The sequence below is a fragment of the Ostrea edulis genome, chromosome 4, assembly GCF_947568905.1.
Source record: "Ostrea edulis chromosome 4, xbOstEdul1.1, whole genome shotgun sequence".
NCBI classification, from domain to species: domain Eukaryota; kingdom Metazoa; phylum Mollusca; class Bivalvia; order Ostreida; family Ostreidae; genus Ostrea; species Ostrea edulis.
Window position 1 is genome coordinate 86,857,330 of NC_079167.1, and position 23,491 is coordinate 86,880,820.

The 23,491-nt window shown below is 36.3% G+C and overlaps 1 protein-coding gene across 1 annotated transcript; it reads left to right on the plus strand.

Moving 5' to 3' along the window:
• Positions 1-2,455: 2,455 nt before the first annotated feature.
• LOC125671818 (zinc transporter ZIP10-like) lies at positions 2,456-18,866 on the plus strand. Its single transcript, XM_048907757.2, has 14 exons — positions 2,456-3,143; positions 5,931-6,192; positions 6,564-6,797; positions 8,209-9,022; positions 9,700-9,801; positions 9,893-10,317; positions 10,526-10,679; positions 11,082-11,251; positions 12,719-12,841; positions 14,313-14,387; positions 15,318-15,456; positions 15,765-15,917; positions 17,652-17,833; positions 18,203-18,866. Exons 2-14 carry the CDS (start codon positions 5,941-5,943, stop codon positions 18,335-18,337), a joined length of 2,958 nt encoding a protein of 985 aa, XP_048763714.2. The 5' UTR covers positions 2,456-3,143; positions 5,931-5,940; the 3' UTR covers positions 18,338-18,866.
• Positions 18,867-23,491: the final 4,625 nt, after the last annotated feature.

Below are 23,491 nucleotides of genomic sequence, written 5' to 3' on the forward strand. Positions count from 1 at the left end.
AATCAGGTTGTACACTGTCTACACCTGAATTTGTTCATCCAATAAATCTGCAGCTTGCTGAGAATTCATCTCACAATGGCTTTATGGGAACAGCTGGGTCACGCACGTTACTAGCTCTAGGAGAGTTTTGGAATGACAAGCGTCGGACCTTAGGTTTACGGGGTGTAGGAGTGGTGTTTTTGTTTGTTTTGGTCGTTCCCGTTTTTTAATGACAGGTGTAAGTACTTTGCTACCGAGAGCAGTTTTTAATTCTGCAAACAACTCATTCCGTTTCTCGGTCAACTTCGCTACTTTCGTTTAAATGTAATTGTCAATTCACCGCGATGGTGGAGAGGTTAGAACGTTCGCATGCGGAAGGCCGGGGTTCGAATCCCGGCTGCGACAGACCTAAGTCGTTAAAACAGGTAGTGACAGTTCTTTCGCCAAACGCTCGGCATCAGGTGTGAATGTCACGGGTCCTCGGAGATGACCTTAAAAACGGATGACCCGTGTCACAGTAGGTATGGCACGCTAAAGAACCTTCACTGCTCAATGGCCGTAAGCGCCGAGCATAGGCCTAAATTTGAAGCCCTTCACCGGTCTTGGTGACGTCTCCATATGAGTGAAAAATTCTCGAGCGAGACGTTAAACAATATACAATCAATCAATAAACCAAGTCATCTTTTGCCGCTGTCAAACGTTTGTTTATTATCAACTTGTTTTCTGCCAATAGGTTAAAGGTGCATAAGCAACAATGTCATATCTATAACTAAGGTTATGTAATATAAGCCATGATTTGAATACATCTATCCAGATTTTATTTTTCAATGTTTTCAAGAATATTGTATTGTATTCTTTACCACAGTTCATTATTTTCCTTAACTCCAACTTCCCTCTATTTGAAAACACGAGCTATCTTATCCAGAATAATTTCATAGATGCTATAAATGCCATTAGGTTTACTATTTTCACACACACACACACACACACACACACACACACACACATCTTTACATTTTTTTTAACAATGATTATTATTCCATATAAACACGAAAAATATCTTTTTTTAATTCCTTAACGTAGAGAAGGATTTAGGATATTAAAATTGTTTGTAAATTGTGTCCAATGTGTAATAAGAATACGCATAATTTTAATATGCATTTTATGCTAAGCGTTTTAACCTTTTGGAAGACAGAAACTATGCTTGAAAATGTTCTACAAACTCTCAGCGTAGAAGAGTATGTTTTGTTTGAATATCAAGATCATGAAAGTAATTTTTCTATGATTGGTTGTGTTCAAGGTACAAGGTTTGAAAATATTTTTTTTTATACAAATGGAAGCAAATTATGCTAACTGTTGCAAATACATTGTATAAAAAAAAACAAAAAAAAAACAACAAAAACCCAGAGGTTTTTTACCATAGACTGCCGTAATCTGTAGTTTGTGATCGTTAATTTCAAATTTGTACATAACATAAATATGTTTCTCCTGTTCTGTTCAGAGAGGTTTATGATTTGATTATGATATACTCTCCACGAATTTGGAGGAAATAAAGAATATCTTATCTTACATTCAACCCGTAGTGTGTTTTCTATCCCTTCGTCAAGGCTCGTGGATATAGAGAACACACAACTCGTGGGGAATAAATCATACCCAACCACAAACCACGGAAGACCCTATATTCATTCTAATTTGAATTGCTAATATTTCTGCACATATTAAGAGTATATAGAGTAATAATGGATCCCTTTGTCGGCAACCTCTCTGAATATTGATTCTATCAGAGAGATTACCACCTTGATTGATTGCAAATGTAATGTCTGTATTAAAAATTTATATGCAATTCCTAATTGAGGGACCAAAGTTAAAAGTTTCAGTGCTTTTTGTATACGTGTCCATGAAAGAGTATCAAAGGCTTTTTCAAAATCAATAAGTAGTAATAATCCAGGTATATTTTCTTCTTCAGTGTAGTGCATTATATCATAAATAAGCCTGGTATTTCCCCCAATATATCTGTTGGAGATAAAACCTGTTTGATCTTGATTAATTATTTTGTTTAAATTTCTTTTTATTCTATTAGCAATACAGTCAGATGCAATTTCAAAGACAGTATTTAACAGAGTAATTGGTCTCCAATTCGCCTTGGCTTGTCCCCTATTGGTAACGCTGTAATGCATGAAAGATGAAGATAACGAACAGCGATGTTAGTGCATGTATGTACATGTATTAGAGAGTGTATTAGAGAGATGGTTATTCTTGTAGCCATAATTAATAGATCTAACTAAAAAAAAACCTAATATGTTTATAAGAATACAGCAGAAAAACCACCAGATTCTGGAAATTTATTAGATTTAAATTTGTAAATAGTATTAGAGGCTTCCTCAATAGCAATGTTACCTTCTAGTGATTCCGATTCTTTATTTGAACGTTTTGGAATGTCAAGCTCATCGTACAGGTCTATAATTGTGTTTAAATTGCTTTTCTTGTATAATTGTTCATAGGATGTTTTTGTTTCCCTTAGTATAAATTACTGTCCCATCATTACACTCCAATCTTCATATAATCTTGCGAATTAAATTCCTAGATTCTAAAGTACAAAATAATGTGAAGGTTTTTCGCCTTCTTGAAAACATCTAGCTCTACTTCTTTCAAAAATACCTTGTAGCTATCTTTTCTAATGTTTTCTAATTCTTGTTTTTGTTTATTACACATTTCATCAACACTGCTGTCACTTGTAAACATTTTTTTTTTCTAGTAATTTGATATTTTCTTTTGATTCTTTTTTCTCCTCTTCTTTGTTTTTGATTAATGCTGCATAAGAGATAGTTTTACCTCTTATTTCTAAAAGCAAAGTTTCTAAAAAAAAAGAAAAAGTTGATAGTTAATTGAGAAGGAAATGTCTGCATCAGATATATTATGTGTTATCAAAATTTTATACAGGGCTTCCATACTGTTTCTTCACTTCTAGAATAATATTTTAATACAGTCTAAATAGTTTTTAATGTGAAGATTTTTATAAATCAGAGAAATGTGTGAAGATTTTCCCTTTTCATGAAAGATTAAGTCAGGTAAACACGCGTTGAACTGTTTATCGTCGATCTACAGGAATGGGCTATCTATTACACTTAATTCTAAGATAAGGAGATTGGGTCGTCCTGAGCTTGGTAAGAATAATTATGATAATCTACCATAACACGAAATACGATTTTAGTATTCAGGCCATACAAGAGTAATGCACAGGGCGATTTCTTGATGAAAAGGCGACAACAATTTTATACTTTTATATATTATGTTCTTACTTAAGTATCGCATATTCAACCGTGGTTTGAAAATTGGTCCTCGTGTAATGTTTTATTATGTAAAGGACAGATAACTGTATTTTCCAATGTATATAGAATATGCACACAATACATCAAAATTAATTTTCAATCTTAGAATCCGTAGCATTATGAAATATTAAAATTGTTCTTCCGTAGGCTGTTTTCGTATAAATCAATTTCCAACACAGTATGATTCTTAAGTACTACTTTTAAGAAATTTATCCGCACTCAGTAATGGACGTAATATAATCCCCCAATGAAAAAGAAAGAATATAAAATTTTAAACTTACACCAGATATTACTCTTGCTGGTTTTACTGTAAAACATTTACATACTGATTTTGACTGCGGATTACCCCATTTACTTGATCAAGACGAATGGTCCATGACGGTTGTGAACATGGAATGCTTACTGATCCCACTTCTGGTGTGTCCAGGGGTCCACATTTGCCCAACTCTCTATTTTGTATTCTTTATAGGATATATGAGATGATCATTGTTCGTTATCTCAGCCTTTTCATTACACCGTTGGTGTTCTTGCAACATGGATATATTTAGTATTTTGACTCTGAGGTGCGATCAGTTAAGGTCACCATATATTCTATTGAGTGTTAGATCACCATCAAACCAAACGCTAATCGTATGTAATATGCAACCGCGTGAATTTCGCTTGGGCTAGAATAAATACGCCAACAATATTTTTTGTTGAAAATTCTAAGACACTAATTAACTAGAAATCTCGTCAACACTGTAGTAGTAAAAGAGAGCACTCGCTCCACTGGAAATCCCGTCAACACTGTAGCACTCGCTCCACTAGAAATCCCGTCAACACTGTAGTAGTAAAATATAGCACTCGCTCCACTAGAAATCCCGTCAACACTGTAGCACTCGCTCTACTAGAAATCCCGTCAACACTGTAGTAGTAAAAGACGGCACTCCCTCCACTAGAAATCCTGTCAACGCTGTAGTAGGAACAGACAGCACTCACTCCACTAGAAATCCTGTCAACGCTGTAGTAGTGACATACAACACTCGCTCCACTAGAAATCCCTATCAAGACTGTAGTAGTAACAGACATCATTCGCTCCACTAGAAATCCCGTCAACGCTGTAGTAGTAACAGATAGCACTCACTCCACTAGAAATCCTGTCAACGCTGTAGTAGTAACAGACAGCACTCACTCCACTAGAAATCCTGTCAACGCTGTAGTAGTGACATACAACACTCGCTCCACTAGAAATCCCTATCAAGACTGTAGTAGTAACATACATCACTCGCTCCACTAGAAATCCCTATCAAGACTGTAGTAGTAACAGACATCACTCGTTCCACTAGAAATCCCTATCAAGACTGTAGTAGTAACATACATCACTCGCTCCACTAGAAATCCCTCTCAAGACTGTAGTAGTAACAGACATCACTCGCTCCACTAGAAATCCCGTCAACGCTGTAGTAGTAACAGATAGCACTCGCTCCACTAGAAATCCCGTCAACGCTGTAGTAGTAACAGACATCACTCGCTCCACTAGAAATCCCTATCAACACTGTAGTAGTAACAGACATCACTCACTCCACTAGAAATCCCGTCAACACTGTAGTAGTAACAGATAGCACTCACTCCACTAGAAATCCTGTCAACGCTGTAGCAGTGACATACAACACTCGCTCCACTAGAAATCCCTATGAAGACTGTAGTAGTAACATGCATCACTCGCTCCACTAGAAATCCCTATGAAGACTGTAGTAGTAACAGACATCACTCGTTCCACTAGAAATCCCTATCAACACTGTAATAGTAAAAGACAGCACTCGCTCCACTAGAAATCCCTATCAACACTGTAATAGTAAAAGACGGCACTCCCTCCACTAGAAATCCCGTCAACACTGTAGTAGTAACAGACATCACTCGCTCCACTAGAAATCCCGTCAACGCTGTAGTAGTAACAGACATCACTCGCTCCACTAGAAATCCCGTTAACACTGTAGTAGTAAAAGATAGCACCCGCTCCACTAGAAATCTCTATCAACACTGTAGTAGTAACAGACATCACTCGCTCCACTAGAAATCCCGTCAACACTGTAGTAGTAACAGACGGCACTCGCTCTACTAGAAATCCCATCAACGCTGTAGTAGTAACAGACGGCACTCGCTCTACTAGAAATCCCGTCAACGCTGTAGTAGTAACAGACGGCACTCGCTCCGTCACAGCAAACATGTACTTACGATTCCAATGTTTTTGTCTTTGGATTCTTTAACGCGCTTCATGAGATATGTCGGCATGAAGTGTCGTTTGTATTTTCGAAAATGAAATTTATTTCTTAAATAACTACCAAACTGTTCAACTGACATAGAACAATAGAAATGAATGATTCATTTTCCTAAACTTTTCATTCTGACACTATGCGTTTTAATGTTGTTCTTTTCTTTCATTCGGGTACCTCCACAAACGTTTTGTAGTCGTTAACTGTAACAGGACTTCTGTAGACCTTATACAAATAAATCAACAGAGATGAACAACACGCTCTAACAATACTTTGTTTTTAAAAACGGAATTTGACAAAACGAAGTTAATTTGTTCGGATCTTTAACATCTTGAATATTTGATTTCCAAATTTCTTATTTTTAAAACAGGTTTTCGAAAATGCTAAAACACCACAACCTAGCTTCATTGCTATTACTCAGTTGTCTGGTTATTCGAACGAAGGCCCAAGGAAGTTGTGAAAATACGATTCTAGAAAATCTTAAGGACACACTGAATATATCGTCGTCTCGATCTTCACATTACTTCGCAAAAGAAGTGCTGGAAACTTTTTTCTTACAAGCCAATGGGCGGAACAAATTCAACGTCACGAAGGCACACAGATGTAGGGACAAGTCACTGACATATGAAAAGGTTTGTCTGTTTTCATTTTTAAAGAAATTCTTTTAAATTTATTGTTTATGAATAGATTTTCCATATATTTGAGATTAGAAGCCCGTGAAAAGTTCGCGATATTAAAATCATTCACTCATGAAAATGAAAGTTTCTAGGTATCAGTCAGAAATACTAATCGAACAAAAGTTGATTCCCGTGTTTAAAGCAGGAATGCAAATCTGATGAATATTTCTTTTCGCGGATAAATCAGGAAAGGTAACTGAACAGAATAAATCCACAATGTTTGTCCCTCTGAAATGAAAATCGTGAAAATATTGAAATCTTCATTGGAATAGTTTTCTTTTTGAACATCATGTTAGTCCATTATTGATATCATTCACTTATTGTAGTTTTTAGATAGAACTAGCCGACATTTGTCAAAGCGTAGTGTGTGTGGCAACTCCTACTATAAGATTAGTGTTGCTGCTCTCGCCATTTATCTACACCTGGACAGATACATATGTGGCGAACACAGTGAGCAGTATCACTTGTATTTGGACCAAATCAAACGACTGGATCCAATGTACGCGCTGAGCCGTCACATCCACCACAACAAAAATAAATCAACATCTGGTGACCACCAGGTAATCTTCACCATTGTGTGTCTAAACCATTCATTTCGTGTTGGTCGTTTTTGTTTCTGATTTGTTTTCGGACATATTCACGAATTCGACTCCCTAGATATACCTGTACCATATTTACGTTCTTGAAAGAGAAAGCAAACGGCCATGTATCACCGTAATTCTTTAAATATGAAATAAAAAATTATTAACATGTGATTTACTTAGCATTTACTTCTCTTTACGCCAGGAGGCGCATAAGACCCCGACACCCTCTCTCCAAACCACTCTGTCTCTTGCTATTATCTTGACTTTATTCCAGCTTCTCTATCGTGCACTTCTTCTGTCTGCGTCCACTGTCCTTCTCCAGTTTGTTTGATTTGAATACCTTCGTTCTAACTCCAATGATCACTGAACTCTTGTACGTTTTCCAGTCTCCCATATACTGCCCTTGTCCTGTTTCTCATCCTCCTGATGTTTTCACTTCTGTTCCCAAGTAAACGCATCTTCATCTACCTTTCATTCATCCTCAGTGTCTTACACCTCCTGCTATTCAATTTCAATCCCCCCTCTCTCTCGTCTTCCTCATTCACTCTAGTCGTTTTTGTCTGTATGTTTCGAACCTTGAAGTCTTCTAATACTTTCATGAACTTCCACTTGATTCCTGTTTTCCCGTTTCCTAATCAGTAGGGGAAAAAGCCTAACATGACATATCCTGTTTCACCCCAGTCTTGAACCACTCTGATGATCCCCACGTAGCACGCTCGAACCCGTCGTATAAATTTCTAAATATCTCGAGCATCTTCTCTGGTACCCCATATCATTCTCCACAGGTTTCCCATTGCAAAGTCAAACGCTTTCTCAAAGTCCATGAAATGCAGATACAGCTCGGTGTTCCATTCGTCTGCATGTTTGATGATATTCCTCAGGATGAATATCTATTCACGTATTCCTCTTGTTAGTGGAAATCCTACTTGTTCCTACCTTAGTGCTTTTTCAACTCCCTTCTTCATTCTGTCTCTCATTATTCTCCTAAACACCTTACTCATCAGTGCCACTCCTCTCCTCCAGTTGTTGCAGTCAGTCTCTCTCATGTCTCTTTTATTTAAGATCCTCATAACTGGCCACTTTTTTCACTTTCCCGGGATTTTTTTCTCCTGCTATCCTGGGGTTATTTTCTCCTGTCATATAATGTTGAACATGTCTGTGAACCCCATAATTGTCTCATCCATATCCACCTTAAGCAGGTCTCCACTCACATTTTCTACCCCATGTATCTTACCTTTCTTGACATTTTCGGCATTGCCACCATCTTTTTGTTAACTAATCTGCCTGCAGTTTATTTCTTACACTTCTTCTAACACGTGATTTACTCGATAATTACAAATATTTCTAAAAACTAAATTTAAATACTTTTCATCGATGATATTTTCAGTGTCTTAACAAGGTTAAGCTACAGAGGATGGTATCTATGATTCTGCAGGAACAACCCCACTCTCAGCGTCAGCACCTCAAACATCGTGCACTAAATAATCTAACCTTAGAGGCGGGAATTTCAAAGGAAAGCATTTCCTCTCGATCACCCTTAATCTCCTCCTCACAATCACCTGTTACAACGACCACCTTGCTGGAATCTGAAAAAGATTTTGCGACAGAAAACCTTTGGCTGAATTTCATGAACGGTTACCATAATGATACAGATATACACTGCTTTCTTCCTAACAATAGCACCCGTACATTCTGCGTGGGACTTATCGCTAATCATACATTTTCGCCGTTTCATTGCTCTAAAGTAAAGGAATCAAACGTTTACAAATGTGCCAAATACAAACAAAATGTGCAATCCAACCCCCCTAATAAAACATTACTTCTTGCAATTGTTTCATCATTTAGCACAGAAAATATTGAACATATGATTCAGTTTGCTGAAAAAATGGATTTGACAATTTATTCTCTTAACACCCTTCCTTGGGTTGTTAAGTACCAAAGCTGTAAGCCAATGAAAATCGTTGTAAACCAGATATTTTCAACAAGTGATGCCCATGATATTTCGGATGGTATTTCGTCAGAAACATCTCTTTCCAAAGATAAGCTCAAAGCAAAACCTCTACCACAGACGCCAGTGCAGAAAGGAGACAATGAAAGGAAAAACACCCAGCACTCAAACCATAACTACATGAATAACAATCACAATCACATGACTGAAAAGGAAATTAGCGCAGGAATTCTAGTATATGCAGTAATTAAAAGTAAGTGTCTAACTTTTAATATATAAGAAATATTTTACGTGCAGGAGTTGTGGGAGAATAATGCCCGACAATTCCGATAATGAAGTCATTATTTCATTCAAATATGGTAATGTTTGTAACATTTTCGAAATGCTGTTCTTTATCAGGATACATATAGTCTTTACACATGACGTCAAAGTATTAATCTCCCATAAATCCCTTGTCACAACAATTATTTTTTTTATCATCTCGGGGTTGTGGTCTCTAGGGCTTTATTAGAAAAGAGCTGATTGCAGTGATTATAGTGTTCACTTCGTGACCAGGATGCCGTGGGTTCGTACCTTTAGCAGCGTCAAACTTAAGACGTAAAGGTAATTACTGACTATTCCTCGGCATTTAGTCAGATCTTTCGAATGAGATCTTATAAATGGTGGACCGTTGTCACGGTAGGTGTTGGCACGATAATGAACCCTCATTGCTACGATCCTGAGTGAAATGTATAGGTATGTACTTCTGAATACTCACCAACAGCAGGTGACACGTCATCATGAGTGAATCGTTATAGTAAATAAGTAATCAAAACAAAATAAATGGTAAGAAATTTAACATTGACGGATAGTGGTAAATATGAAACGGACACTTACAGAATCGCGTCTTTTCTCTAGAAATATAATTAATTTTCCTTTATTTCTTTACAGATTATATTTTACAGCCTCGTGATCTTCCGTGTCCTTCCGATGTTCTTCACCAGTTATACACTTATTATAAACCTCCAGAATCTCAATTTCTCAGTGTCAAAGGTTCGTCAAATTCATTATCGCTGTTTGAAATATTTGTAAAAAAAAAATTCAGTTTGAATTTTATTGAATGATAAGATTATTTTATCTAAAGATTTACAGAGAGGAATTCAATCATTTTTGGATGACAAGTCAGTACTAAATCATGTTCCATCTCATTCCCACCACAAGAGATATCTAACGAAGGATACGCAGCTCCATTCACACATGAAGAAAAGGGAACAAAGATCACCTAACCATGTCCATGTTTCATCATCTCATGTACCATTGTCTTCGTTCAAACACAAGCCACATGACCCACATCATTCAATCCCATTAATTAATGACCCTCCATTTGAATCCACTCACCCACCACCACATGGCCACATGCGCCCGCCACCACCACCTGCGCACGCATCCGAGCATCATGGTCATCCACCACAAACTCATGGTCGTTCTAGTCCTTGCTCCCGCTTGTTCGCACCCTTATATAACGACAGGCATGATCACCGCGGAGAGAAACTGAAAGCGATGAAATGGGTACTGTTTTATATTACAACGTTTATTACTAACTGTTCATGTTTTTTATAGTAGAACTTTAAAATAGTAGAACGTTTAAAAATATTTTCCCTTTTAAGTAACTGAATTCAACTGTCAAATGGTTGTGTATATATGCATGTGATTTCAACTGATAAATAAGGCAACTATCATAAATTGCCAAGAAATATGACTTTAATGTTTTTGACAGAATATAAGTGATGTGCCCGACATCTATTTCGGCAGTTCAAGAGTACTATTGAGTCTGCAAGATCTCCAGGAAATGACGCCGGCTCTTCTGTTGCTGTTGATGGAAAGGAAAGGCGATACCTCGTTACATAAAGATGATGTGACATACATGCAAAGTACTTATTTATACTAGTAATTGATCATTAGAAGTAAAACGAACAGCAAAATTGTGTATATTAAGAATATATACTAGCAACCGGTCGCGGTGCTATAGTGGATAGGACGATCCCGGCACCGCATTCAATCTATGACTTTTCACAAAGACAGTGACTTCTCATTTGCCAAACGTCCGACATTTGAAGAGAAAGTCACGGGTCTTTTGGATATGAAAAGGTCGACGTTGATGCCATAAAGACGCCTCACCTGTGGTCTTTGTAAAGGTCAAAATTTGTGGCACTTCACTTAAAGCTGAATGTCTTTATATGATTTAAATCCTCGAACAAGACATAAAGCAAAATGCAGACAGTGATCAATGAAAGATCAATGTCGGTCATATTGACTCTGTCCTTGTTTTACAGGTTATGGACTAGGGACACTGTGTGTGGTGTTTCTCAGCTTGGCCTCAGTTCTGGGAGCAATATTCATTAAGATAACAGGAACCAAGAGGAAGGCGTACCTCCTGTCCTTTATGTTGGCTCTTTCTGTAGGATGTCTGCTGGGAGACGCAGTTTTTCACCTCCTTCCTTCTGTCAGTAATTTCAGTATTGTTAACTATCAATGTAGCATTTGCTAGATGTGGCTTTACACTTACTACAGTCACTCCTCTTATTTCGTCCTAAGTAACTAAACTATTCGGTTGGTCTTCCTTAAAAGTTGTCTACAATATATGGAAGGGGATTCTATACATTACATGTATTTAGGTGTTCATTCTATTTCTTCTGGAAACAAAAGCGTGCTGTAAGTGACATTATTATTAAACCTTAGATCTGCATAAATGACCATAAATCTACATAATTTAAAAAAATGGAGACAAAGGAAAGTTATCAATGAAAGGTGAAGATAACGAACAGTGATCAATCTCATTAACAACTATAAGCAATACAAAATATAGAGTTGGATAAGCACGGACCCTGGATATATGCCAGAGGTGGGATCAGGTGCCTAGGAGGAGTAAGCATCCCTTTTCGACCGGTCACACCCGCCGTGAGCCCCATATCCTGATCAGGTAAACAGAGTTATCCAGTCAAAATCAGTGTACTAAAAACGGCCTAACAATCGGCATGAAACAGGTCAGACCGCATTTGACCCAATGATAGGTTGTATTGGCAAACTGAATTGTAATAATGTCATGAATACCATCAAGAATAAAATAAAAGACGAATATAACGAACAGTGATCAATCTCATAAGTCCTATAAGCAATACAAAATAGATAGTTAGGCAAACACGAACCCCTGGACACACCAGAGGTGGGATTATGTGCTTAGGAGGAGTAAACATCCGTTGTCGACCGGTCACACCCGCCGTGAGCCCTATATCCTGACCAGGTAAACGGAGTTCCCCGTAGTCAAAATCAGTGTGCCAAGAACGGCCTAACAATCGGCATGAAATACATTAGACAGCATTGGACCCATTGATTAAGATTTAGGCAAACACGGACCCTTCGATTCCTCTGTGGGGTTCTTTAATTCAGTGATAACATTCCACACGGTTTAATCTCTGTCTGTAAGAGTTTCATTTTCCGTTCTTCATTACTACCAGCGCTCTCGACATGCTGTTTATCACGTGAACTGATTCTATACTTCTCCCATCTGGAAATAATCAATCGTCATTCCATTGGTGGCCCTGTGTTGTCTGCGAAGAGAAACAATTTGCTGCTTTTCCCGTCTGTAATTAGTCAACAATTCCTCTCCTTCCTGTACTCAGGGTGTAGACTAGAAGTTATGAATTTCCAGCTTTCATGTCTAATCTGTATGATGTCTGAAGGGGTTCCGGTTTCTCTCTGTCGGTATTCAGCTTCACTTTTACCATCTGTATATGATGCCTGTCAGACAACACAATCTTCACTTTCTCCCGTTTGTTTGAAATCAAATTAAACACATTTTAAGCATTTGATATATTTCATACATTTTCAACATTTGATATGTTTCATACATTAATAGTTGTTTTCTTAATTACATATCGATGTTCTGTGTTCTACTTCTTGTCGCCGACAGACAATGGGTGTACACGAGGAAGTTAATTTAGAAAAGCTTTTGATCCTTCTGGTGACCATGTACGGATTCTTTTTTATGCAACTCATCGTCAGCGTGTTCCACAGGAACCATGACCATTCCCAGGTATCGTGTCTTTATTGTAGATTAAGGGTGTAACGAACACACTGATAGTGAATCACTGAACCATGACCATTTCCAGAAACCGTGACTCTACTGTAAATCTAAGATGTAGCAAACGCGCTGATAATGACACACTGAACCATTTCCAGAAATTGTGACTCTACTGTAAATCAAGGATTCGATTTTTATTCAATTCATAAGGCGTTTTATTTTTATTGAGTTGGTTTACACTGATTTTTTGGGATGTTGGAAAAAAATGAAATGGTTTTTCACTCCTTTTTATATTTCCGACGCTGTAATTTTTTTCCTTTTCACAAAAAAAGAAAGAAAGAAAAGAAAGATTCCGCTGGACTGGATACCTCCGTCGCAACCTCGGGACAGTCCATAATATTCATGTGTTATGTGTGAAATATCAGTCAACTTCAGCCGGTGCTAACAATTATTCTGCACCTTAGTAACAATGCTTTTTGCTTCCAATAAGTTATCTGTTTATGAAACTAACTTCTGATTAGGATTATTCATGCATTGCATACCGTTTAGATATGTAAATCCCAAAATAAAAACAAACACCTGTTTTCAGATGGCATCCATGACGTACGTTGGGTTGCACTAATCACCTAAACAAGTATAACCCTACCTGACCTTACCATGCATACATTTTGTCGAGGATACACTTTTGAATTCTTATTAATGAATTTTAAAGAAGTATTCTTCATAATTAATATGTATAATTCTTCATATATTGAAGGAGGTTGAAAACATATTTAACATTATTGAATTCATGAATTAATTCATTGTATAAAATGTGTTGACTACCAACAACGAATTGATCTGACCTACATTTGTATATAAAATTCAGAATTTTTGAATAAATGTTTATAGGGTTCATGGGTTTTATCTATAACTTTACTTGACTTCATAAATAAGACTTTAAAACTTAAAAGTAAAGTTTTAGACAAAATATATGCTTGGTAAGGTCAATCAGGATTTTAGTACTTCAGGTGATTAGAGCGTCCGTATATACGTCATGGATGCCATCTTTTGAATGGAAAAGCAATGTGGTTCTTTTATTTTGGGATTTACATAACTAAACGGTAAACAATGGATATTTGATAATGATAGAAAGTTAATTTAATAAACAAATAATATTTTTGAAGGAAACAGCATTGTTGCCAAGGTGCACAATAGTCACTATATACCACCGTCTGAAGTTGACTGTGAAGAGAATATTAAAGTTGATAATAAAACATTGACCTCAAATCAAGTTCATTTTTATCACTTAACATTTTGTCATTTGAACTTTTTTTTTACCTCCTCCGAACGGACTTGAAAATTTTGAAATCCGTAAACCAATTTTTAAAAAAATTGGCCTAGGTAGTGTTTATCACAGGGGTCTGTATTCGTTACACGTACTTGTATAACATCGTGAAAAAAGAAAAAAACATTTAACTCATGATGACATATTTTGTTTCAGATATTCCATAAGGAGAGTAAAAAATCTCATGAATTTGAAATTGCCAAAAATGAAATTTTAGAACTCGAAAATAAGGTAAGGATAACCATCGAAATAGCAAAGAATTGGTCAATTTGCCTCATTAAAAATGAAACAGAAAGGGAGACAATATGTAAAGCATGAAGCAGATTTGAACACCTGAATCTCTAGCCATGTTCTCGCTGCTCAATGGCCAGAAGCGCCGAGCATAGACCGAAATTTTGCAGCCCTTCACCGGCAGTGGTAATGTCTCCATATGAGTGAAATATTCTCGAGAGGGACGTTAAACAATATTCAATCAATCAATCTTACTAACCGATCTAACCGGTTATTAACTATCGGACCCGTCTAACTGCCATCTACTCCCCACCCCCACCCCCGAAGAACCACAGCCCGCAATGTTTATTTTCTGACATGCCTCACACCTATCAGCTTTGAATTCATGGACTTCACAAAGACTGTTTACGTTTTGGATCACTGATCACAAAATATGATATTTCCTTTTTACATTTTCAATGAAGAAGCAACTGTCTATAGTATCAAAAAATTCTAGTCCTTAAGTTATCGTGAGGAATGGCCGTGTAAAGTGTAGAATAGTAATACGTTTTGATGCTATTGATTTGAGAGAAAAAAATTGTGATTTCCAAAAGACTAAGGTAATCTACATACGTTACAATATGAAATAAATTGAAAAGGAACAGTTTGGGTAAGTCAGTATTAGTTTCTCTCTCTGTGCAATTTATCCGCCTCATTAGCCTTCCTCCTCAATACGATTTGAGAACTGATCATTAATTGTCGCACCTTTTCATTCGTAACTTTCGAGATAAAACTTCCTTGATTGGTTATATCAGCTCTTTGCTTGTTATGGTCAAATATCAGTTATAACGGCTTCAGATTCTCCAACATCGTGTTGCAGCAAAGGAGATAGATAATGGTATCCAACATGTATATCTTCACTTCTCTAGTTTTCAGTTTTCATTTCAATAGGCAAGGCAAAATGAAATAGTGCTAAACAACATTCTGAAGGAGGACAAACCAATGGAACGACAAGAATCGAATGAAAGCCAGAAGGATTTGACAATCGAGGAGTGTCCTTCTGAATCCAACGTCTCTACGAACGACAGAGGTAAGACCTTTGTCCTTCTATAGTAACAGTAGAATGTTTAATTTTTGAGGGTGTCTATCTTTATTGTTTTCATGCTATGGGCATATCAAAGAATTTAAAACTTCCATCAGTAACAGAATATGTGAACTCAAGGGCGTATGCAAGATTGATTAAGAATGGGGGACAACTGGAGAGAAAGTTTTATTGACCAAACAGCATTTAAAAAAGACAATAAATTGATCGCATGAAAAGAAGTGCTATTGCAGTAAGAAATAGTAATGAATATACATACCAATATACATACCAATAGCACTTGTTTGTCTTGCTAGATATTATTCCCGCAGTGTGGATGGTTATCATTGGTGACTGTGTACATAACTTTGCTGATGGTCTCGCCATTGGTGCCACCTTTACACAGAGTTTAACGGAAGGCTTGTCTACATCCATAGCAGTGTTATGTCATGAGATACCACACGAACTCGGTTAGAAATATTAAACTTTTCCAGATCCATAGCAATAGGAGTGTTGTATCACGTGATACCACACAAGCTCTGTGTATGATATCAAACTTCCATATCCATAGCAACAGGAGTGTTGTGTCACGTGATACCAAAGTTGAATTGTAAATAAACCTCTTTTTAAACAAGAATATGCAATATTGTATCAGATGTATATTTATGGTACAAATCTATTAAAGGGAAAGGCAACCCTAACCACATAGTTGCTTTTATGAATAAAGTATCACTTACTGATATCGTAATTGGCAGTCTTTAACTACAAAAATCCTTGCTTAACAATTAAATCAATATTAATCTATCGTGTATTTTAAATTATCCGCTGCTAAGAGAGTGGCCATTGGAGTTTAATTTATGACGTCATACCGTCTATTCCGGTTTATTTCATCAGCAGCACTGTAAACATGACAAGTCACGAACAGTTAAGTTTGGGGCCGTATAGATTTGAGCCCTTTCTTTCGCAAGAAGAAATTGAGAAAAGAAGACGTTCAGTCGAGTCGCAGACCAGGCAGACGATACACGCTCTTCATACAAATGTCTCGAACATCAACTTGTCATTACGCAAATGATGGATCCACAGTTTACGTAGTCTTTTCTTTTCAAATGACTTGGTTGAGTCGGGAATTTCGAAAAATTAGTGTAATTAACTGCTTGCCAGGAAGGCATCAACCTATATATTCGTAAGATCTACCACATGTACATCTTTGATGATCTCGCAGGTGCTTGGGTTCAGCCCCCCCCTTCCGAATAAGCTACATGAGTTCATTTAATTATTTTTTTGTTGAAAATATTTCTAATGCATGTCAACAACGTCTTGCATACCCATAAAGTCCAAAATAATTCAACATAAGCCCTTTAAAACAACCACCCTTGACCACTGGTTATTATAAGTTCTGTTATAATAACCAGTGAGGGTATTTTTTAAAGGACTTATTTTGGACTTTATGGATATGCAAGACGTTGTTGACATGCATTAGAAATATTTTCAAGAAAAGAAAATTAAATCAACTCATGTAGCTTATTCGGAGGGTGGGGGTGGGGGGGTGGGGTGGGGGGTCCTGAACCCAAGCACCTGTGGATGATCTTAGAATCTCATCAAAACCGGAACAGACGGTGTGACCTCAAAATTATTGATTTTTGTGGTCTTGAATACAAAAGAGTTACACATCATGGCAATCTAATTAAAATCAGATCCTAGAATACGCTTACAATCGCTACAGTAGCGATCTAAGTGAGTGGATCTCAGGATCTGGTTTTAATCAGATTGACATCATGGCAGCTTGTATAGATCGCGGGAATTTCAATTTTTGACGTTTTCAAATTAGTACTGAAGGATATCTAGACCATATATCAACAGAATTGTTTGACAAATCTTTATCATATGATTAATCCTACCATTTATCATGTAAAAATCTTTTGGGTTGCCTTTCCCTTTAAACAAGTAAGAAAATACTATGTACTGACTTCTATTCGGAAAGACAGATGTTTATGAAGTATAGTATGAAAATTAAGAAAAATCTTACGGTGAATTCATTTAAAAAGTGAAGAGTAGTTTTATGCAAAAGTTTTGTTGGTATAAAAATATTTAATGTTCGCACTTAAATTTTTTAACAGCTACCCTATGGTAATTCTTCTTCGTTTGGTTTAATTAAGCTTTTTCATGAAATGGTTCTATTCTGTATATTTCACCATTACGTTTAGGTGACTTTGCTATCTTGCTGGCCGCTGGTTTCACAGTAAAGAAGGCGATTATGGTGAATTTGCTGTCTAGTATCACAGCCTTTATTGGCCTCTACATAGGGATTTCTGTAGGCGCAGAATTTAGGATCTGGATCATTGCTGCTGGCAGCGGAATGTTTCTCTACATCTCTATGGTCACAATGGTATGATTTCATACAATACCCTGACAATAATTTGATCTAGAAATTAAATCATCAGATTGATCACTGTTCGTTATCCTCGCTAACGCATTTCGTATCAGTATTGGTTTGCAGAATTGTATACATGTTTCCAAACGAGTTTCATATAAATTGCATACTGATTTTAATTTCTCCGTTTACCTGTTCAAAATGTAGGGCACACAGCAGGTGCGACCGATCAACAAGGGATGCTTACTCCTCCTAGGCACTTAATCTCATCTCTGGTATATCCAGGGGTCCGTGTTTGCCCAACTCTCAATATTGTATTCTTTATAGCATTTATGAGATTGGTCATTGTTCGCTATCTAACTCTTTTATTTTATTTCTTTTCAGATCCCGGAACTGCTTCGTCTATTCAGAAACAATACCTGTAAGGAAATGTTCTTTGCCCTGAATTTGGGTTACATATTTGGAGTTGTTGCCATGTTGCTTTTAGCCATCTACGAAGAGGAATTGAAGATTGTATAATTTTCATTGTTTGAAACGTTGTACGGAGGTGAATCCGAATCAGAGAGCGAAAAATCATTTGAGAAAGCTAAAAATCGTTTCAATAGCATGTATTTTTAGTTAAACAAAAGTGTGATATTATGAATTTTTGAAAGAAAAAATTATGACTTTGATACGTATGTACCAGAGCTGTATTCACTATGGAAGATTTGAAACTATTTACATAACTGTATTTCTCTCTGAAAAAAAAAAGCAAATATTCCCGCTGGATGTATTGACGAGTGACAGCTTCTTAGCCAGCAACAAGCAGCCTGACCACAAAAAGATCTCATTGATATAGACTTGAAAATTTCTACAGTAAAGTCAATTCACGCAAAATGGGTTATAACTGTTCATGAAAGAATCGCAATAGACACCACTTTATCATACACGTGTATAAAGCAACTGCAATAATTGGACTCTGAAATTTTTAAAGTGTGTACCTGATAATCTTGTGTAAATATGCTTGAATTATAACAGAACCCCCAAAGTAATTAAAGTATTACGATTGTAAGGGCGTTGTTTGTTTTCGTTTTATCTATGTATTGAACGGTGAAAATGCCTGAAGCAGGAAATCAGTAGTAATTATATGTAGGTCTGAAAAAATGAAAAGAAGATTTAATAGGTGCTTCGTGGTATCAATTTCACTTCGGAGTGCACTACTGTACAGTTATTTACTGGGTACGAGGACAACAGCTGTTTTGTTCGCCACGAAAACGGATATGCTGCCCGAAGCCGTAGGCTGAGGGCAACAGATCCGTTTTCCGCTCAAACAAATCAGCTGTTGTCCGAGGACACAGTCTATAACTGTTTTGTTATACACCTCAATTTCTTAGGTTGTTTTTACTAGAGGCACATGGTTAGTAAAGACTGTGTGATTGCGTACATTTATCAACGTATCCGCTAGTTTAAAAGAAAACATACTCAATATCCTGATTAATAATTACATTTTCCCTGTTTCTGCTCTGAGTTTCATCTAATGAATTATGGGTTTCATCTTAAGTAAAATCAGTGAACCTCACTATATTATTTAAACAAAGCAGCAGACCGAGAATCACATGACTTGCATAGCCAATAGAAATAAGGTAGATTGTTATACACCTTCATTTTTTCATATATAAAACTTATACAATTTAGAACCAACATTTTAATTGTTAAATAAACGCCGCTCACACTCGTGGTCTATTGACTGGTCAAAGGGCAATAATCTGCTCCATGTCTATTGGCTACGCAAGTCATGTGATTCTCGATCTGCTGCTTTGTTTACGTAATGACGAGGCTCACTGATTTTACAGAATTTATTAGACGTGACGAATAAAAAACCCATAAAAAAATGTAATTATTGATTATTAATTAGGATATTGGGTATGGTTTCTTTTAAACTAGTGGATATGTTGATAAAAGATGAAGTGAAATGGCCCCTGATATAGTCATCAACATACATTTTATTGTTTCATGTTAAACTTTACATGATTCAACTCAATAACATTTGCACTTTTATGATTTTTAAAAATGTTACACGGCGCGTAAATACACCACAAACGGAATATAAATCTGAGTTTAAGCTTGGGATTTCCTCGTTAGCTGAAATTCCCATAGGTATTTGGCCCCGCCCATACTTTCATAGATCTGGAAATATACTGACAATATTAGATATAGTTAAATCATTTATGCTATGGTTGTATATTATTAAAAAAGTTTTAAACGTCGATACTAAGAAAAAGGATTAGCAAATATTCTACTAGAAGCCTCTCCATTATGGAGACCTGTTTGAAGGCGATGACCTCCCAGAGTGGCTCGCTCTATATAAAAGACGATATCACGTGATTCGGATGTATCTATGGCCGTTTTTATTGATTGATTGATTGATGTTTTCCGCCACACTCAACAATTTTTCAGTGATATGGTGGCGCCCAGTTTTTTTTTTATTGGTGGAAGAGAGAACCCAGATACAATGTACCTGGGAAGAGACCACCGACCTTCCGAAAGTAAACTGGTAAACTTTATGACTTACCGGTGTGAGCAGGATTCGAACCTGCGCCAACAGAGATGAGAGGCCGTGTGATTTTGAGCGCGATCCTCTAACCACTCGGCCACGGAGGCCCCATGACCGTTTTTAGGTTCATGTATTATCATCACCTTAAAACGAATAAATAACATGCAGTAAAAAAAATCGATTACATATGCATCATATTATGTAACCAGTGAAAATCATGCATAGATTCCATTTAGTAAAAAAGATATCAAGATTCTTACACAATTAGAGAATATCATGTAATTTGTAAAGGGGGAAAGCGCGAGATCTATTCATATTCCTAAAGTGATTGTTGCCCTTTGTGTTAAAGGGACTGGTTCACGATTTTTGATAAAAATATTTTTCAGTTTTGACCTTAAACATTAGAAATATAGCTCATTTAATGTTGACAGCCAAAATTTTGACCTTCTGAATGCAAGAATAAAAGTAATATTTAAGCCTTAAATATGTGTTATGTAAACAAAAACTCGAGTCTTTTTATGTAACAAACAAACAAGTGAAATATTGATTTTGCAAGATAATGCATCTTAATTTTGCATAGTAACAAATTTTAACTTTTAGATGACATATTTCACCCCAAAAATGCTTGAAATGTGAAAGATAATAATACTTAGATCGATATCCATTTCTTTTGAAAAAATCTTTGTTTACAAAACAAATAATAAACTCTCTAAAATGAGATTCTGTGATGATGTATCACCTTAATTTTCATGTGAAATCTTTCAAACATATTAGACAGTAGATTTTGATCATTAAAAGTGAAAAACAAAATTTTGGGTAAAATCGTGAGTCAGTCCCTTTGTTTATCATTATTCATGAAGGAGTACCATGACGAAAACTGCTTGTTATGGGGTTTGAAAATCAATTGATATTGCGACATTCCTCGTGACAAAAACAAATGGAACTATTGATACTATTCAGAAACCATCGTCTATGGCGTCTATGTATGGAAATTTAACATTTTGTACATTAGAGTTGCTTTTGTTGACCATGGAAGAGGGGACACCGTCCCGACTCTAATGGCTGTTTCATCCCCATTTTTTCGCAATCACTCTGAATTGTTAACAGTTTACGTCAAAAAACCATGTGCTTCTAATAAAAACCTAAACATAAAGGTGTATAATAAAACAGTTTATATACTGCTTCGGGCAACAGATGTTGTCCTCGAACGCAGTCAATAACTGTATACTATTGCACGGTCAAAAGTTCAACTTGTTGACTGGTCAATTGGCCATGACTGCGAGAGTTGGTTTAATAGTTTAAATGTTGGTTCGAAATCGTATCACATTTATATAGGAAAACAATTAAGATGTATACAATGCCATTAAACGCAGGTAGGTTTAATGGGGTTTTACAATGAGAGATGGGTGAGATAAAACTTTGATGATTTAAAGCTATTCGTCAATATAAATGAAATTTCATGCGTTAAGGTTTCCTCCTCGTCAAACTTTCCCTTTTACAATAAATCAACGTTGATTAAAATGGTGTGTCATACCAACTTTCTTACGCTTTAGTTTGGTTCAGGAAAAACGACAGCGTCAAATGGGTAATTTGTTTCGATGTTTATAAACAGTACTCACTAAATTGAGGGGTGTGCACGTACATTTTAGAAGTGTGAGAAAGACAACATGATTCCAAAATCCCGGGTGATTTTCAAGATTACTTCGTATCTAACCAGGTGGTTCATTACACTAAAACATATTTAATGTCTCGTTTAAGCACCTGGTATGAAGCATAATTTTATCATCGAAATAGTAATACACGGTTTCAATTATTCTATATGAAAGGTGAAGATAACGAACAGTGATCAATCTCATAACTCCTATAAGCAATACAAAATAGATAGTTGGGCAAACATGGACCTTGGACACACCAGAGGTGGGATCAGGTACCTAGGAGGAGTAACCATCCCCTGTCGACAAGTCACAACCACTGTGAGGCCTATATCTTGATCAGGTAAACGAAGTTATCCTTTGTCAAAATCAGTGTGCCAAGAACGGTCTAACAATCGGTATGAAACACGTCAGACATCCTTTGACCGAATGATAGGTTGTATTGGCAAACAAGATCGTTACAACGACCATAGAATTTGTGAAGTGTATACTTTCATCTATATATGATTTTTTGTGGATTTTTTTCGGAATAATAAATAAATGTCTTTTGTTTGCAAAAAAAATATTCTCGAGTTTAAATTTCGTTGTGATTTGATGCATGATATGAATATCTAATAAAACATGACTAAACGACTCAGATAGACGTTCTATTTTTTTTTTGTTTTAGAAAACAAATATTGATGATGATTGGAATGGTTGTCTGTAAATATTCTTTAATTCTACGTATAACATTTTCAAAAAACAATGTCGATTAGAAAAAAATATATTTATCAAAGGAATACATCTTAAAAAGAAATTGAATTAAAATGATCACATTTCAGATATGTCGCTATATTATAGATTTGTTTCCAACGAGACAGAAAAATACCGATCACAACTGATTCGATACGCAAGAGCTTGTTCTTAGTGTAAGTTTTTTATTCGGGGCGGGCAATTGACAAACAAGTTGATGGAACAGGGGTTTCAACTGTCTCGTTTAATGTATTTCACGAATGCTATAGTCGTTAAAACGTGATGATTTACTAATACAACCTATCATTGGGTCAAATGCTGTCTGAGGTGCTTCATACTAATGGTGAGGTCGGTCTTTACATACTGATTTGACTACGGAATATTCCATCTACCTGATCAAGATATAGGGCCCACGGCGGGTGTGACCGGTCAACAGGGGATCCTTGCTCCTCCTCGGCACTTGATCCTACCTCTGGTATATCCAGGAGTCCGTGTTTGTCCAACTCTTAATTTTGCATTCCTTATAGGAGTTGAGATTGATCACTGACCGTTATCTTCACCTTTTCATTGCACATGAATTTAAGATTTTATTTCGTGTAATATAGGCTACAGTTTGACATAGATGGATGAATGTCTAGCAGGGTCTAACAGATAATATCAACATTACACATATACATTAGCTTCTTCAGAAATCTTAATCTCTACCCAAATTCATTTTGAATACCAATTAACCCAACCTAAAAAAAATTCTTAAGT